This window comes from Polypterus senegalus, chromosome 13 (genome assembly GCF_016835505.1).
Source record: "Polypterus senegalus isolate Bchr_013 chromosome 13, ASM1683550v1, whole genome shotgun sequence".
In the NCBI taxonomy this organism is placed as follows: domain Eukaryota; kingdom Metazoa; phylum Chordata; class Cladistia; order Polypteriformes; family Polypteridae; genus Polypterus; species Polypterus senegalus.
Window position 1 is genome coordinate 87,220,330 of NC_053166.1, and position 19,055 is coordinate 87,239,384.

General features: G+C 38.6%; 1 protein-coding gene across 1 annotated transcript in view; it reads right to left on the bottom strand.

The window, feature by feature from the left end:
• Positions 1 to 16,996: 16,996 nt before the first annotated feature.
• Positions 16,997 to 19,055, bottom strand: part of LOC120542664 — a 45,045-nt gene continuing 42,986 nt past the window's right edge. The window contains exon 6 of the mRNA XM_039775267.1: positions 16,997 to 18,580. Within this exon, the coding sequence (XP_039631201.1) occupies positions 18,426 to 18,580 (155 nt within the window). The 3' untranslated portion in view covers positions 16,997 to 18,425. The remainder of the gene's footprint in view (positions 18,581 to 19,055) is intronic.

Below are 19,055 nucleotides of genomic sequence, written 5' to 3' on the forward strand. Positions count from 1 at the left end.
GATATAATGAACTGTGCAAACTCTACTCAGATTATCAACTGGCAGAAGATGAGGTAGAAGTACTGTCCAGTGCACTATCCTGACCTTCTTAGTTTATCCAAATTAGTGGCTAAATCATCCTGCATGAGTTTCCTTTTTCCCATTCTTATTAGCTTATTCTCTGGGTAAAAGAAAATAAACAAAACTCATCATTTTAAATACCATATTAGAAACCTGAATATGCAATGATGCAATATAGCTTTATATAGCAACATTAATATACAGTATGTAGACATTTTAATTTCTTTCTCCTTAACTGCACAAATGTAACAGACTGATAAGTATGAGGTGAGGGATCTGCTGTGAACATTCATTGCCACTCTCACATGTCCACTATGTTAAATAAATATGTGCTAGGCCCATGGTAACATGTGATTTCACATCATTAATTATTATTTATTTATTAAATATTTATTAACAAGACCATTAATGCATTATATGCGATGCAGTCCTGAAAAAGCAGGTAACCTATATCATTTACAATATTTTGCTGGTTTACTGTACATATCAGTTTTAATCTTTTAATCCTGCACCCTATAAAACTACTGTTGGCGTCCATAGTAGAGTCACTGAATTCACCAGCTTCAGCCTCAGAATGTACATTGAAGAGCTGGTGAGCAGGCCAGAAACTCTATGGAATTTAGAAACTCTAGATCTGAACGATACCATCAGGAAGTTTAGAAATGAATGGTATCATCTCAGTCTGCTGGTGTAAAATCTATAATAGCTGTATAACAACGTCATCTGACCTAAAACATTGCTTTTGATCTCACTTTTTCACTTGTTGTAAGCAAATCAAATCAAAGATTGTCTGTTACTATAAAATTATGTCTTATCATAAAAACATGTTGTACCCCATTGATCTAAAAATGTACAGTATTCCCACTTTTCAGTCCTTATTTATACCCATTTTTTATGTATTAAGCTGTGGGTATTTATTTTATTTTATTTTGTTCATCTGGAAGTATGAGGAAGGACAGAAAATTCCCAGAATTGTTAAAAAAATGTTACTTTACAACTTAAAGCAACTCAATTTTAGTCACCATCAAAATACTGCATTTGATACAAGTGATACAATACACTTTTCTCAGTGCTTTTTTCATTCCTCATTACATTTCCTATACTCATCTTTTGTTACCCTGTCCAGTACCTACCACAATATTTTCCTGTATTTCTAACACAGTAGCAAATCATCTTCCCTTCAGATTCAATTTTTATTTCAGGAGCAAATAGTAGTCACGATCTGGCGCATAAAAGGTATGTAAAACAACAACCACACTGTTTTTGGTCAACAAATCCTTGACTGAAAAACGAGATGTGCAGGTTAGCTGTCACAATCCAAAATGCAGCTTTACATGCAGCACAGCTCAGGACCCTTTTTTTGCTGATGCCTTCCTGCAGACGCTTCAGCAGTTCAGTCACTGATTAACAGTCTGTTCAAGGGGAGGCTCTTTATTAACAAGTCCATTAATGCAGAAAACAGCAATCATTATTGCCATGATGTTTGACATGACCTCACGTAACTTATCTGGTTTGAAGAAAAAATATTGCCAAAGTCACACACAGAGTTGTATAGTAAATATCAAAAATACACACTTGATCAGCTCAGCACAATGTCACTTGACAGACAGATTAACATGACATCTGGAATATAATACCTAGCAGAATACTGTAGATGATATATTCCCATGCTATTGAGCGATTCTGGGAATCTTTGACCCCCCCCCCAATATTAACATTTTTTGACTTCCTTTGAATTTTCCATTGTTTTGCTTTTGTAATCTGACTGCATTACCAATGTTCCTCAAGAAATCTGAACGAGCTCTGTCTCTTTCTCTCCTGCATTATTATTTTAGTTTAGTTTACCTTTATTGTCCAGCAGTGGAAATTTGGTTTTATCCAGTCAGCCACATACAAGAGTACATTACTACATACAAGACATGCAAATAAATGAAAACTAATGAAATATTCATATACATTAAAAAAAAAAAAACTGAATTTGAGAATTTGTTCAACAAAATTGAATTTGGCATTGTGGAAAGTACAATAAAGAAGAAAAAACAGTGCACAATAAACATATAAAGGTTTGGGGACCATCCCCATATATTATCGTACAGACAATAAATAAAGAAACTGATTCAAAGTCTTTTCAGGAACAATGAACATTTTACTGATGTAAAGATGGCGGTTTTATAGACAGAGGGATTATGGGACAGGAAATGGTTGGCAGGTTGAGACAGGAACCGGAAGTGAGGTGATCTTGTGGAGCTGGAAGTGATGTCATCGTGCCTAACCGGAAGTGACATCATCACAGCCATTTTGAAGTGGAGGTAATTACTTTTCCTCTGATTTTCTGTTAATGAAAAGAGATTTAGGTAAGTACCACATAACAACCCTCTATCTTGCGATATTTCACTCACCTTTAGGCTCTTTGACTGCCTCCTAATTACACGTGTGTGACATGACCACCCCCCTTACTCAGCCAAGACCAATCGGGTCAGGCGACCTGCACCAAGAGGTCGTGGACACAGGAGAGAGCATCTGCGTTGGCCTGCAAGGAACCTCTATGATAAATGACACTAAAACGATAGGGTTGAAGATCTAAAAACCACCTAGTGATGCGAGGATTAGACTCACAATGAAGGGACATCCACTGCAAAGCGGCATGATCCATCACCAGAGTAAATTCATGCCCCAATAGGTAGTACCTCAATGACGTGATAGCCCACTTAATCGCCAAGGCTTCTCACTCCACCACAGCATACTTGGTCTCACGGTCCAGCAGTTTCCGGCTGAGGTACATAACGGGGTGTTCAGCACCGTCAACACATTGGCTCAGCACAGCACCCAATCCTGTGGCCGATGCGTCGGTCTGGAGGATGAAAGGAATAGAAAAGTCAGGAGATCTCAATACAGGTGCTGACGTAAGGGCCAATTTTAAGTCACTGAATTCTTTCTCAACCAAATCATCCCATACCACTTTTAAAGGTGCTCGTTTCCTTGTGAAATTAGATAAGGGCATAGCAATTTCAGAGAAGTGAGGTACAAAATAGCGATAGTAACCTGCTAATCCCAAAAATGCTTGTACCTGCCGCTTATTTATCGGACAGGGCCAATTCATGATGGCATCAATTTTATTACATTGTGGTTTCACAACACCCCCTTCCTACTAGGTAGCCTAAATATGTGGCTTCCCTTAATCCAAAAAAACATTTTTTGGATTAATATGAAGCCCTGCTGACGCCAGCATGGTGAGTATTACTTCAACCTGCCATACATGGTCCTTCCTTGTGCCGGAATAGATGACGACATCATCCAGGTAGGTGGCACTATATGAAGTGTGGGGCCGTAGCAGTGTGTCTACCAGATGTTGAAAGTAACTGGTGCCCTGTGCAAACCAAAAGGAAAGACCCTGTATTGCCAATGTCCACTGGGTGTACTAAAAGCGTTTTTTTCTTTAGCGGAGTCCGTTAAGGGAATTTGCCAATACCCTTTTGTCATGTCAAGAGTATTTAGGAATTGTGCGTTCCCTAGCTGATCAAGTAAATCATCCACTCACGGCATGGGATACACATCAAATTTAGAGACCCAATTAAGTCGACAAAAGTCATTACAGAACCTCCATGACCCATCGGGTTTAGAAACTAAGACAATTGGACTAGACCAAGGGCTATAACTTTCTTCAATAACCCCTAACTCTAGCATTCGTCTAATTTCCAACTCTACTTCTGCTTTCTTTGCTTCCGGGACTCTATAAGGTCTCTCTCTGACAATCACTCCAGGGTTAGTAATGATGTTATGAACAATCAATGCAGTTCGTCCAGGTATTTCATCCATGACTTTAGGGAAAGACAAGATAGCCATTTTGAGATCTTGTTGTTGTTCAGGGGTCAAATCAGAATCAAAATTAAGGTGGGCACATGACATAAAAAGAGAACGAGGCGGGACGGAGGATGGATCAAGTTCCCTTTCCTTCCACGGTTTCAGCAGATTAATATGATATACGCATTCACTCGGTTGACGATTGGGTTGTTTAACCAAATAATCAACGAGTCCTTTCCTTTCCTTAATTTCATAAGGGCCTTGCCAATGTGCTAACAATTTTGAATGAGAAGTCAGGACTAACACCATAACACTATCATTCGGGACAAACTCCCAAATGGTGGTGTTTCTGTTGTAATAACGCGACTGCGCTGCTTGTGCTTTTTCCAAATTCTCTTTTAGAATAGGTCTAATTTTCTCTAGTCTAGTGCGTAATTGCGTGATATATTCAAGAACATTCGAAGTAGGGAGGACCTCCTTTAACCATCCTTCTTTTAGCATATCCAGAAGTCCTCTGGGTTGTCTTCCATATAATAATTCAAAAGGAGATAAACCAGTAGAGGTCTGAGGGACTTCCCGATAAGCAAACAAAATGAGAGGAAGCAACTGATCCCAGTTTCTTCCATTGTTCTCTTTTAAAAGAAGAGGGTATTAATAAGAATTGGGAAGTTAAATCTTGAATTGGGTCTCGCTCGACCTCAATGGGAGGGACTTCTGCCTCCATGTCCTCCACATTAACTGTACTAGCTCCCACAGAGGACGATGGGACATCGATTTCTTCACATTGGGTACCCGTATGGGTCCGTGCTACTGAGGGACACAGTGTGGAGGCAGTCAGAGCAGTATTCTCCATTACTAAGCCCAAATACTTTTTAGGTACAGTTACGTTTTCACCGCTGGTAATTTTATTTCAATCTTTTCCTAATATGACTGGAAAAGGGGGATCCGGTAACACAGCCATGGCCATACTGGTTAGATTGTGATTCATAGTTACCACACATCTGGTTGTTTTATAATACCGGATGTCCCCATGAATACATTTTAGACTAGTTTTTATGTTAGTCCACTGTTGCGGTAAAACGAATCAGGCAGCAACAATAGAGATGTTACTCCCGGAATCAAACATAGCCCTTACCTTTCTGCCATTTATAATAACTGCACCTGTATAAGGAAGAGATAAAGGGTTAGTCACCATGGCACAATACCTTTCTCCCTTTACTGATGAGCAATCCATGGGCTCGAATGTACAGTTGGGGGACAGATGTCCGATCTCCCCACACTTGAAACAGTGGGGAACACCAGCTGGTCTGTCCCGTTTACGGACGGCAGGCTCGGGAGCTTGTCGGATGGGCTCAGGAGCTGCCCCACGTGCCTCTTGGGTCCGGCGAGAGAAGCGTTCTGACCGCCCTGATTTACAGGTCGCCCAGTGACGGTCTGCGATTTTAATTAAGGAATCCATATCCTCAAATTTATGCTTCCGGACTTGCTGGGCGATATGGTCAGGGAGGGCATGAACAAATGTCTTGCATGCTAACAGCTCGGCCATTTTGTGGGAGGTGTTGATATCTGGCCATAGCCAGCGACAAACTTTTCCCCAAGCTTCAAAGCATTGGGTTCTTAACGGCCTCTCAGGATCGATCTGCCACTCCCTCCATTCTCTTGCCTTCTGTACCGGAGATACACCATAGCGTTTAAAAACCTCCAGTTTCAGAGCGTCGTAATCAGCAGCCTGCTCCTCAGTTAGGTCATAATAGGCTCTCTGCACTGTCCCTCTTCAGGTAGGGAGCCAGTTGGTATGCCATTCCGACCTCGGCCATAAAGTCAAACTTGGAAAGTTTTTTAAGTAGTCTGGTCCTTTATTAGATCACTTGCCTGATTTGAATGATTATTTATCTAGTCTGGCCACCAGGGGAGCTCTCCAGCTCCTCAAATACCTGGCACAAACAGGCATTGGACACAAGTGTCAACAAACATTTATTGTGGGAAACTCATACAGCAAGCATTTTCCACACCACAACCGCAGTTAAAATTAATGAAGCAGCCCACAGAAATATTTTGTCTTCTTCTTCTTTTCCCTCTTTCTGTCTCTCACTCTCTGCCTCCTCCGCTCCTTCCAGCAAACTTCGTTCCTCTCCTCCCAACTCTGGTTCTCTGAGATGAGGCAGAGAGCTTCTTTTATATTAAACCTGGGAGTACTTCTGGTGTCCCATAATTGTGACGTGGGCGCACTTCCAGGTTAGGCTAGAGCCTGACAAAGTAGGGCTCACCAGTCCCCATAGCACCCCTTGGTGGCACCAACAGAACTCAACAGGGCTGAGCCAAAGAACTTCGATTCCCATGATGCCATGTGGGACTCCAGGGCACTGCCACAACCCACGGGGGCTGCCATCAAGTGATCTGTGGGAGATAATGCTCTGTGCAGGCTGTCTCCCCCTGTCTTTTCACCCTGAGGGCATCTTGACTGAGTAAGGCTCCCTGCTGTCCCTCAAACTTGGAGTTTAAAAATTCCCCCTCCAGTTCATATGTGTGTCATTAATGTTTTTTAAATTCCTTTGTTCCTACATGTTTCATAATGGAACTGTGTTATTCATTCCAAAAGAAGAACAAAATAACTTGAAATAGGCAAGCATTAATTACTACTAATCCATACTATAGCACAAAGTATTGTAATGTAGTTGAAATTTTGAACACAGTTTTTGTTTTTTTTAAATTTATACATTTTAGGCATACAATTTGACCATCTCTGGCACTATGTTTCTTTTTTGAAAATTTTTAAAATAAAAATTGTATAAAGTTTAAAAATCTACATATTTTGGACATTTTTTTCATCTGCTTCCATTCTTTTGTCATTGTACTTTGGGAATGACAATATGGACTGGTTTGAACTGTTATTTGAAATTCGCATCATGAAATTACTGCCAAAAACACCTGACATCTCCACTCAGCAATACCTTACCCATGTTGATTTTCCCATATTAAACAAACATAACAGCATATTGTAACAGTAGGGGGCGCTATCGCTTCCTTGAACCTTCAGGTAATACGCCAAAAACCAGATAAAAATCCAATACTTATTTTTATTTGGACAAATACGTGCACCACGCACCCTCCACACTACTCATACAATAAACAATACTTCTTAATAACAATAATCAATCTTCCACTCCCAGACGCGTTACCACCCTTCCACCCAGCTCAGCTCACTCGTCTGGGGTTTCTCATAGTCTTTTATAGTCCATGGAAAAGAAGTACTCCTGAACCCCTGTCCACGTGACTTCTTAGCACTTCCGGGTTGGATAAAACTCTCCTTCTTCATCCCGGAAGCACATCATTTCCTCTGTCACTGTGACTAAGACGTACTTCCAGATTATAATGCACATGCAAGTCCTTGAGCCTCCCTGCAGCGTCCTCTGGTGGGCCCCACGGTATCCAGCAGGGTTGGGAATAGAAACTCCATTGTCTAGGATTCCCTGCTGGTCTTTGGGGCACTTCCATGCTACAGGGAGGGCTCCATCTGGCAGCCAGCCATCTCCCACAATATTTACTTCTGTGAAATGAGCATTGAGGCTGGGTTTGTTATTTATGAATTAGGTTATAAAGCACAGATAAGCTCATTGGAAAGCGAATAAAAGATGAATAGCGCTGTGAGACCACCGGGTTAGATTTTTTTACTAATAGAACTACACTACTTTGGAACTACACTCAGGGAAACAAACCTTAAAACAATACCCCACACAGGTAGTCCTTTGTGATTGTCAGACATAGACAATGGGATGTAAAGTATAATTTACAAGAGGTGAAGTTCTAAAAATGTTTTAAGTCTGAGACTGAATAGCTGTGTTTTATGATTCTGCATTTTATAAGTTAACAAAAAATAGCTTTAGCATTTATGGTTATAGTGTATATTCCTTGGTTGAGATCCAAGTCAACATGAATGCCAAAAGTTACAAATGTATTCTATCTGAGGAAAAATAGAGGTGCAAAGAGGTGAACAGGATCAGAGGAAGAAACATAGTTAGAAAGTGGGCTTAGTTTGTAACAGAGAAACCTGAATAACTGAAATGACACAAACAAAACACTGTCTTAAATCATAGACAAAGTTAAAATGAAAAATAATGCAAAACAACAAGGAGATCAAGAGAAAATAAAGCATGAGCCAAGAGTTTTCAAATATAAACAATCTTGGAAAACCAAAAACTGCATGACGCTGACCTGTCACAATGTCACGATGATGACATCACATGTCATGCACTTCCTGTTGTCTCTACAGAGCAACTACATAGCATGCATCAGGAAAAATAAATACAAAAAGCCATTTAAGTGGAAGAACATTCACTTTGCGCATTGTTAAAACTACCATAAAAAATAACATCAGAAATGAATTCCTTGGCATTCAAAACACTAATGTACATGTACAACTTTGGTCTAAAGTTCAAAGAAAAACGTCCATCAGGATTTTCAGGATGTGAATATGGCACCAACTCAACAGACTGAGGGGACATATATCCTCATAATGGACCCAAGAACTGTCCTTGGAACAATAACCTCTCCAATGGACCAGATAATCTATATGGGAACTGTGTTGTTTATAATATGGACTGCTTTATAAAACTTTTAGCCAAGACACATGAAGTGTTGGATGTATGTTCAGATGAACAGAAAGTGCCAGGATATATGATATTTTACCCACCATTTTCAGAATTACATACATGCTAGTTTAAGGGATGGAACCTTCAGGTGAATGTCTTGTGTAGTGACCTAGACCTTTTGCCGAACATTCTGCAAACTACTTTTTAGTAGTCTCTGTTGCCTTTAGATTTCCTTGTTCTATTAGCACGGAATGTAGCCTAGTGAAATACTCAGCCACATTTAGCAACTGATGTAGAATCTGAAGAAAGAACTATTAAAGGGGACTTAAAACCATATAAACATTCAAAAGGTAACATTTTAATAAAAAAATAATAAAGAATAGTTTGTGCTGGGGGAAAATCCGTTAAAAAATGTATAGAAGTAGCTTCCCACAGACAACTGAGTGAGGGCATAGGTTGACTAGCCCACCAGGGAATGCAGCAGGCTGTTTAACCATATTACAAACCTTACAGACTAGAATTTAATCGTGCATGTGCCTTATTTTGTTTGCTTCCCAAATTCTTGTGGTTATTTTCTGTTATTTAAAGACAATATCGGACTTTTCTTTCATTTACAAGCCATGATATTGTGTTTCTAACAGTAAATAGGGTTGCTTGGCTTGCTCTCCCATGTTTATTGTGGGCTCCTTGAGTCTTCCTGACCGTGACACTAGGAAGAACTGAAGTTTAATGTCAGAATGCCAAAGTATAGGGGAAAAGTAAATTAAATATTTGAACTGTTGGAACACTTCTTGAGCTTCATGGGACCAAACAAACTTAGCTTCGTGGGACCAAACAAACTATTAGTTATGTTTTTTTTCTAATTTAATGATGCGGTGGGAGAGCTGATGCTGCTGAAATTATTATTGAAATGTCATTAATAATTGGCAAGGCCCACAAATCTCTGTACTTATTTGAAACTTTGTGGGGTTTTCCAATTAAGAACAGTTGTACCTTAGACTGGTCCTAGAAATTTCTTAACTGAGAAATACCACACTATTGTTCAAATTTCTCAGGTTTAACATATAAATGTCTATTCCTTAGATATTGTAACATATCTCTGACATGTACTTACATGGGTATTTTCAATATACACCAAATCATAAATTCCAAAGATAACTCATAAATGTCATTGACAAAAGATTGAAATACCACCGGGGCATTGATTAACCCATAGTACATTACGCTATGATCATAATGTCCTGGGATAGTATTAAATGTGGTTTTCCATCTATCACTTTTTTTATTACTTATAAAGTTGTAAACACTCTGAAAATCTAATTTTGCAAGCACAGCTGACCCATAATAGCTATCCACATTGGGTGTGTAGATATTTATCAGAATCAATTTACAATTAAAAAAAATACCTATGACCATCACATATCACCCTTCAGGATCAGATACTACATCTGATACTGCAAATGAAATTGTTCTGTGAATTGAGATTCCCACACCTCTACTTTTCTTTCTATAGCTGGAGTGGAATATTTGTCCAGTCCAGTCTCCTTGCAACCAAAACTGATCCATGTTGATTAAGTGAGTCTCCTGTAAAAATACTATCTTGGCGTTTAGACCTGATAGTTGAGAAAATACTTTCTCCCTTTTTTAATTCGTGATTGAGACCTTTGACATTCCAGCTCAAAAAGTTCACTGTTTGGTCATAGAGAGATTGCCTCTGAACTTTTGTTGTCATCTTATAATTTTAAATTAAGATAGTACATTATTACGTATGATAGTTTTAACCTTAATTTCCAATATTACCAGGAGCTATGACCTGTAATTAGATTTAATAATGCAAAGTTAAGAGATATGGGATAATCATTTTTCTTTGTTATTTTGGTAAGCTGTCAGACAATACAGGTTTATAACGTTCTGTCTTTTTGTTGACAAAGAAAAACCTGGCACCTATGGGACTACACCCACTACACTAGGTTTTCCTAACTGTATGTCGTATTGGCTTCTGTCAGTCAGTGTATAGACAATACATACTGTCATGCATGTATATTAGGGGATCACATTCAGGGTTCATCTGAGGTACATAGTACCACTCTGGGATGAGAGGAAGCGCTGGTGCCAGTCATGTCCTCATCCGTCCTCTCCACAGTGCTTAGAATATGCCCCATGAGGGCAACTGATTCCACCCCTTCCAGTCTCTGGCATATAAATCTTAAGCCGTCAGAAGGTGGAGTCACACATTTATCCCACATTCAATATTTTGTTTTCAGGATCAGTGCAAAGGAGAAGACCAAAATCAGTTAAAAACCTAATCCCAATCTTTAATGAAATTGACAATTAACTAAGGAAGGCTAAAAGAATAACTAATAAATAAATCAAATACAGTCCAAAACAGGAAAATAAGAAGAAAAATAAAACAAAGTAGCAAGTGAACAACAAAAGTAAATAGGAACACGTTGCTCGATTGTCATGTATTGTTGTTATGCTGAGCTTTTGAGTGCAGAGATGTTTTAAAACAGCACTTCAATGTGTGTTTCAAATGTCATGTTATCATGGGGTAAGTACCAGTATGTTGCAGATACCTAACCTTCAATCGCTGAATAAGGCTGTGTCAGAGATAATAATTTAATCCCATACCAAACTTACCAGCAAAAAGTGGTTCATATTAAAGGTCACAAGAGATCAATGGCAATGATTAGCTTTTAAAAGCTACCTTTACAATTAAGATTTTGAAATAATTACATTAGATGGCTCAAACGACATACCATATTTTCTTATGCATATGGTAATTATATCCATTAAGAATCCCCTTCAAAAGTAATATGGACAGCTTGCAATAATACATCTACTATACTACTATACCATTTAAGATCTACACATCCTCCCATTACAGAGGAGGCAACAATTCCAACATATCAGCTCACACTATACCATCAAAGCAAGGTATGACAAAAATTAAAACAGTAGTTAATAATAAATATTGGTCTTCACTATAGTGTTTTCAATATTGTTTTTAATATATTATTATTGAAGTCAGAGAGGCAAGATTGCGTTAGTTTGGACATGTGCAAAGGAAAAGAATGCTAAGGATAGAGATGCCAGGCAAGAGAAAAAGAGGAAGGCCTAAGAGAAGCTTTATCGATGTAGTGAGAGAGAACATGCAGGTGATAAGTGTAATAAAACAAGATGCAGAGGACAGAAAGGTATGGAAGAAGACGATCCACTGTGGCAACCCCTAACGGGAGCAGCCAAAAGAAGAAGAAGATTATTGAAGTATCTGTTAGTGTATTGTATGCTCTTTTAAAAGTAGGTAAGAAGCTTCAGGACTCAGAGTGGAAGCTTCTGGAATTCCATGTAAGTGAGACACAAGCCACTGTGGCTGACACAAGTATGGTGTAGTGGTCAAGACTTAGGACTTCAAACCCTGAAGTTGTGGGTTCAAGCCCATGATGTCAAGATCCTGTAGGTATTTAAGGTAATGACACAATCCTCTTGTATTCCAAATTATGTAAAGTATGAATTTGTAGTATTAATAATTATTTATTAAAGAATCTCTGTGCTAAGATTTTCTATATGTTAATTTTTGACCTTAAAGTTCGGTGACATTCCTGACTTGTTATTTTGGTTTTATTATGACTTCTCAGCTTTTTTGACATTGCTTTATGTTTCAACCACGTTATTAGCTTTCAATATCTCCTAGTCATTTTCAAAACCATTTCTGTCTGCCTTTTTTCTATGCATAGCAGAAAACACTGAAGCAACTGTGCTGCCATCATAAATAGGAGTGCCATGATGACATCATGCATTGATCATCAAGAGGTCCAGTCTATGTGGTGCCAGACATGATTCTCAAACAAGAATATACGTCTGAGGACAACTCCTTAAGAAATGTGGAGTGCACAGCAATGAAATACCTGTGCTGCAAAGACAACACCCACAGGGCTTCTTAAACCCACCCTCAGCTTCTCCATTCCATGCATTTCAGACCGCCGGGGTTTCAGGGAGAGACCAAAAGATATTGAATAAAAGTCTTGATGCTGAGAGAAAACAAAAAGCTAAAATTGTTGTTATTTATTCAGGAGCTCAGTTGCACAAGGTAACTGAAACTTAATAATTAATTTGCATGTTATAATGAGTGCTGTGACAATTGAGACAGACAGTCACATAGACCACTGCACCTATTGGGCTCCACACATTTGAGAAGTGCCCCTCTCTGCTACAATATATTTTATATTTGCATCACTATATGACATAACAACAGCAAATAGAGTTTAGATAAGCATTGTGGTCTAATTATATTTTGCATCACTATATGATATAACAACAGCATATAGAGTTTAGATAAGCATTGTGGTCTAATTGAAAATGCAAACTTGACATGAGAAAATAGCTGCATCTTTTTAAGACATTGTAACCACAATGCTTATCTATGGAAAGGTTTTTACCTTGCATCAGGTTAATATTTATTTTAAAAACAGAGTATGTTTGATTTCAAGATGTGTAATGTGCTCTCCGCACATGCAACACACATTTATATGTCCAATAGGGTTTCTTTAGGTGACTTTTCAGCTATCAACAGCTCATCTTAAACAGATGCTTGCTGTCTGTCAGACCAGATTAACGAGAGACCCTCTGATCTTTGCATTGCAAAATCACAGCCCCTACTTTGGAAGCCAACTTCACGAGGCGTTAGATTGGTTTAGAAATCTGACAATCAGTGAGCCATCTAATTGTTCCCACACAGTTTTAAGCAAAATTTATTTATGGTTTTCTCCAGACATATATACTATACGCTTGGCTTCAGTGGGACTACTTGAGGTCTAGCATGATAGCAACCAAAAGTTGCACCTAACAGCAAAATGCTTGTGTTGACCCTGTAAAACAGAAAATAATTGTGTGCCACAGACCAAAACATATTATAAAATGGTGACTTGGTGATACCATAAAAACTATTAAAAAATGTACAACAAAAGTTTAAACAAAATAAAAACAAACAAAATTAGATGGGTTAAAAACTATGATTCATAACATCTGTATCCTTACCCCGTTTTATAGTTGCATAAGCACAATCCTAGTCACTAACAGCAGGACAGAGCAGCACTTCAGTGTCATTGGTCAGTTGTTAAAACTACCAATGCAGGGCATGGTGGGACCTATTAGGAACTTGATGGCATAGCACATCACCATACCATGCTCTTGCTGAGCATGTAGAATGATGTCAGTCCAATCTCAGGTCACCCAACTCAACTCTTTATTACTGACTCCAGTCCTGATCAGCACGATGAGAGATGGTTGATTGAGAATGAAGTACAGCAGGTTTAATGTCCAAAGCTGCTTAGGAATACTAAAAGAGGAGTCTGTCGAAAGAGCAGATACTTCAAAAACACAAAGGCTCATTTTTAAAATATATTGTCTCAGATTCAGTTATCAAGGATGATAATGTGTTATTGTCAAGTCATCAATGATTCTACAAGAAACTACAAACAACAGTGGGTGTGGTGGGTTCTGCTCCCAACGATAATAGCTGCAGCTTGTCCAAAATATAGACTGCCCAGCAGCTAAACTTAAAAGATTAAGAGTTTTTGAATGATCCTTGATGATATTATGGCACAGGACAGATTTAAACGACTGGCTACCATTTCTACTGAATATGAAGTGGTGCAGAAGATTAAAACAAAAGTTGCACTTCAGACCTTTTCAGCCATTAATTTCTGAAACACTTCTGAAGGCTAAACGTAATTAATGCAATACCATTCACTAATGTAATGATGCGTTTTTAGTTAGCTGTTTGGTTTGTGTGGAATTTCTTTCCTGTTGATGTTGAATATACAATGCATCCGGAAAGTATTCACAGCACATCACTTTTTCCACATTTTGTTATGTTACAGCCTTATTCCAAAATGGATTCAATTCATTTTTTTCCTCAGAATTCTACACACAATACCCCATAAAGACAATGTGAAAAAGTTTACTTGAGGTTTTTGCAAATTTATTAAAAATAAAAAAACTGAGAAAGCACATGTACATAAGTATTCACAGCCTTTGCCATGAAGCTCAAAATTTCCCCTGATCATCCTTGAGATGTTTCTGCAGCTTAATTGGAGTCCACCTGTGGTAAATTCAGTTGATTGGACATGATTTGGAAAGGCACACACCTGTCTATATACGGTCCCACAGTTGACAGTTCATGTCAGAGCACAAACCAAGCATGAAGTCAAAGGAATTGTCTGTAGACCTCCGAGACAGGATTGTCTCGAGGCACAAATCTGGGGAAGGTTATAGAAAAATTTCTGCTACTTTGAAGGTTCCAATGAGCACAGTGGCCTCCATCATCCGTAAGTGGAAGAAGTTCAAAACCACCAGGACTCTTCCTAGAGCTGGCTGGCCATCTAAACTGAGCGATCGGGGGAGAAGGGTCTTAGTCAGGGAGGTGACCAAGAACCCGATGGTCACTCTGTCAGAGCTCCAGAGGTCCTCTGTAGAGAGAAGAGAACATTCCAGAAGGACAACTATCTCTGCAGCAATCTACCAATCAGGCCTGTATAGTAGAGTGGCCAGACGGAAGCCACTCTTTAGTAAAAGGCACATGGTAGCCCACCTGGAGTTTGCCAAAAGGCACCTGAAGGACTCTCAGACAATGAGAAACAAAATTCTCTGGTCTGCTGTGACAAAGATTGAACTCTTTGGTGTGAATGCCAGGTGTCACGTTTGGAGGAAACCAGGCACCACTCATCACCAGGCCAATACCATCCCTACAGTGAAGCATGGTGGTGGCAGCATAATGCTGTGGGGATGTTTTTCAGCGACAGGAACTGGGAGACTAGTCAGGATAACGGGAAAGATGACTGCAGCAATGTACAGAGACATCCTGGATGAAAACCTGCTCCAGGGAGCTCTTGACCTCAGACTGGGGCGACGGTTCATCTTTCAGCAGGACAACAACCCTAAGCACACAGCCAAGATATCAAAGGAGTGGCCCAGTCAGAGCCCAGACTTGAATCCGATTGAACATCTCTGGAGAGATCTTAAAATGGCTGCGGAAAGACGCTTCCCATCCAACCTGAAGGAGCTTAAGAGGTGCTGCAAAGAGGAATGGGCGAAACTGGCCAAGGATAGGTGTGCCAAGCTTGTGGCATCATATTCAAAAAGACTTGAGGCTGTAATTGCTGCCAAAGGTGCATCGACAAAGTATTGAGCAAAGGCTGTGAATACTTATGTACATGTGATTTCTCAGTTTTTTTATTTTTAATAAATTTCCAAAAACCTCAAGTAAACTTTTTTCACATTGTCATTATGGGGTGTTGTGTGTAGAATTCTGAGGAAAAAAATGAATTTAATCCATTTTGGAATAAGTCTGTAACATAACAAAATGTGGAAAAAGTGATGCGCTGTGAATACTTTCCGGATGCACTGTATATCATACCTAAGAGGGAGAGATGATGTATTACCAAGGGATTTGCATTGGTGTGCAGAATCATCATTAAAATGTCATAGAAATCTTGCAGGGTTCAAGCTGGCCACCCTTTGTGTCGTACTGCTCACTTAACAAGTTTTGAAAATGGAAGTTCCATTTCTGTGTGTGTGGACAGAGTCTGGAACTCTTATGGCTTTTATGTGTTTCTGCCTAGTGTTTGTGATGTTGCAAATTTAAGGAATTGTGTTTTGCCTGCAATGGCAGCACAATCTGCACAGACACCAACACATTGACCCTTTCTCCTGCCTCTTAAAAATCTAAAGGTAAACACAAATACAACTTGATGCACTTAATATAAGGCAAAATTGAAACTCCAAAAACTTGAATGTTACCCTTTGTTACTTGATACCTGTTAAAACCACTAAAAATATTAATAAATTCCTTTTCATTATACACATGAAACAATCCACACATATTCTTAACATACATTTTTATTAATGACAACATCAGCAATAGCAGCAACAACAGTGATACAATAGAAAAGGGGAATATTAATGAGAAGACACTGGGCATGAGAGCGAGTTGTCTTTTGTTACATCCCTAGATCTCATTAGATGCATGATGCATTCCTACTTGTTCGCATTAGAAATTAGCATTTTTTTTGTAATTGTAGATTTCTATACTAAGCAACAGACATGGACATCACAGCACAGCCATAATTTATTAGGAATAGGATTCATCCATGACTATCAGGGTCAGTGTCTCACACTCACTGAACTACAGTATATGGTAGAGTCAGTGCATAATGTTAATAAAAATGGCCACGAGATGTCAGTAGAGGGATGGGTGTCAAATATTTTAAAACTGAAAATCATTTTCCTACTCAAATTCTGCAAAATTTTTGGTGTTTCACAAATCTTTGTTCCATTAATCATGAGTATAAATTAAAATATATAAAAACCCAAAATACAAAACACTTTAAAAAGTAATCTTAGCAATAACTTTTTAATAATGAACAACTCCCAGATTCTTCATTCCATCAATCACTACCATAATTTAAAAAATCTTAAACTTAAAATACAAAACGTTTCAAAAATACATTTCATAATACACTTATAATATTAAACTATTTCCCTAATTGAAGAATCCTTGATATCTAATACAAAAAAGATACCGAAGAAAACATGTGACTCTTAAGGGGAAGAAACTGAGAGAGAAGACCTAGTGCTTGAACAACGACCATATGCAGAATCTGCCCTTTTACTCACTTGAAACTCTTTAGTTGACTGCAGAGTAATTAGTAATTGTATCTGAAGAACAATAAACAATTAGAGGTCAGCTCAATTTAAGATTCTCCCTTAATTGACTACAATTAACCACAGATTAACAAAAATTAAGCTTGAGGTACAGCCTGGGCTGAAGCACGGTAGCAGTTTGTTACTTTAAATGGCACCTTTACATTGGTCTGGCATTAGTGATCATGTGTGGGTTTGTGAAATACAATGGATTGTTATCTCATCCAGTATTGGTTCCCCCCTTACACCTTACACTGATAGGATAGGCTCTGGTTCTTCATGGCTGTAAACATTTCTTAAACAAGTTTGGAAAACGGATGAATGATGGATTTTGAATTGTCTTAAAAGGTGGAACTTCAAGGGCAGATACAGTAAGGGAGGCACCACAGTGATGAATGATCAATGACTAAGCGCTGACTAGCTATAGCTTTAGGACAAGTCTCCACCTTTTCTGGATAAAACATACAAACAGAAGCGTCATATTCAGTATTCAACAAGATCTCCTTCACAAATTATGATCTGGTTCTGGCATGGGATGCTCATAGCAAGGCAGTTACGGTATGCGGAATGAAATAATCACTTGCTGTGGGATATTTGGAGAGATACCATGTCTTTGATCTTGCACAAACATGTGGACTCATTTTTAACGTCACACCACCACAAAATACGACTTGAGGGGAAAACCTTGTGGGCTGGCTTTGATTTCACTGTGGTACAATGGTAGCCTGTAATGAAATCTACAAAAGGCCATTCTTATTCTGGTCTGAAAATGATGAAAATTGTATTATTTCAAAATTTAAACTTTGATCACTAAATACATGGACTGCCCTTAAAGGTGTGAGAGTCAAATTAATTGGCAACTCTAGGCTGACCCCAAAATTTACCACCTGATAAACAGACCAGATTATCACCAGCGCCTCATGACTCTAAGCTGGATAAGCAAGTTCACTATTGGATGGATTGATGGACTTAAATCATGAATTCTTGGAAACGAACAAACGCTCAGAGGTACTTACTGTATAATAGGCACCCATCAGGCAGACATAAAATCAATTGTCAGTTAAGATCTTCTCCAATGACTGCCTTAGAAAGCTGACTGCACTTTGAATATAAAAGAGAACCTCAGATTGTTCAGGATTGAAACCCAATAGACCCTTAAATGCACTTTCATATACATTGCACAAAAAATCTACAAGAATTCATGTTTTACATAATGTACATATTACCCTTCCTTTTCATGTATATATGTTGTTCTGGGTAGGTTTTGGAATGTCACTTGAACATTTTGCTACTTTTCTTTCCATTCTGAGAATGTTTTTTTGAGCCGCGAATAGGTACATTCATGTATACAGGTTCTTCTTTGTATCTCTTTTTCGTCGAGGAAAACTCACAAACTTGAATTTCCACATAGCTGTTGAACTTTCTCTCTGTAATGCCAAAAACATTAAAAATGAGGCAATTAGCAAAAAAAGACAATTAACAGGTGATTTTGACAGAAATAGGTGCTGATTTGTATAAGTGCATGGAGGTAAACATGAATTTGAATGTGTTTACTGTTTGTCTGGGGTTTCCCTGAGTTCTCCTATTTTCCTCCCATTCCCCAAAGACGTGTAGGTTAGGTTAGGTTGGAAAGTCAAAACTGGCCCATTATGAGTGAATGAGCGTGAATGTGCCCTGAAATGGGCTGGGGCACTGTCCAGAATTGGTTCCTACCGTGCATCTGCTACTCCTTTGATTCTGAACTGGATTAATTAAGTTTGAAAATGAGTAGATGGTTTTTCATTTGAATTTGAGGTGTGAGTATATGTGTATGAGTATATAGCCTGATGCTCCTAGAGCCTCCACTCCTGTAGAGAGATAGGTTAAGTTAAAATATATTGTCATATGTAATTAGTTAAATAA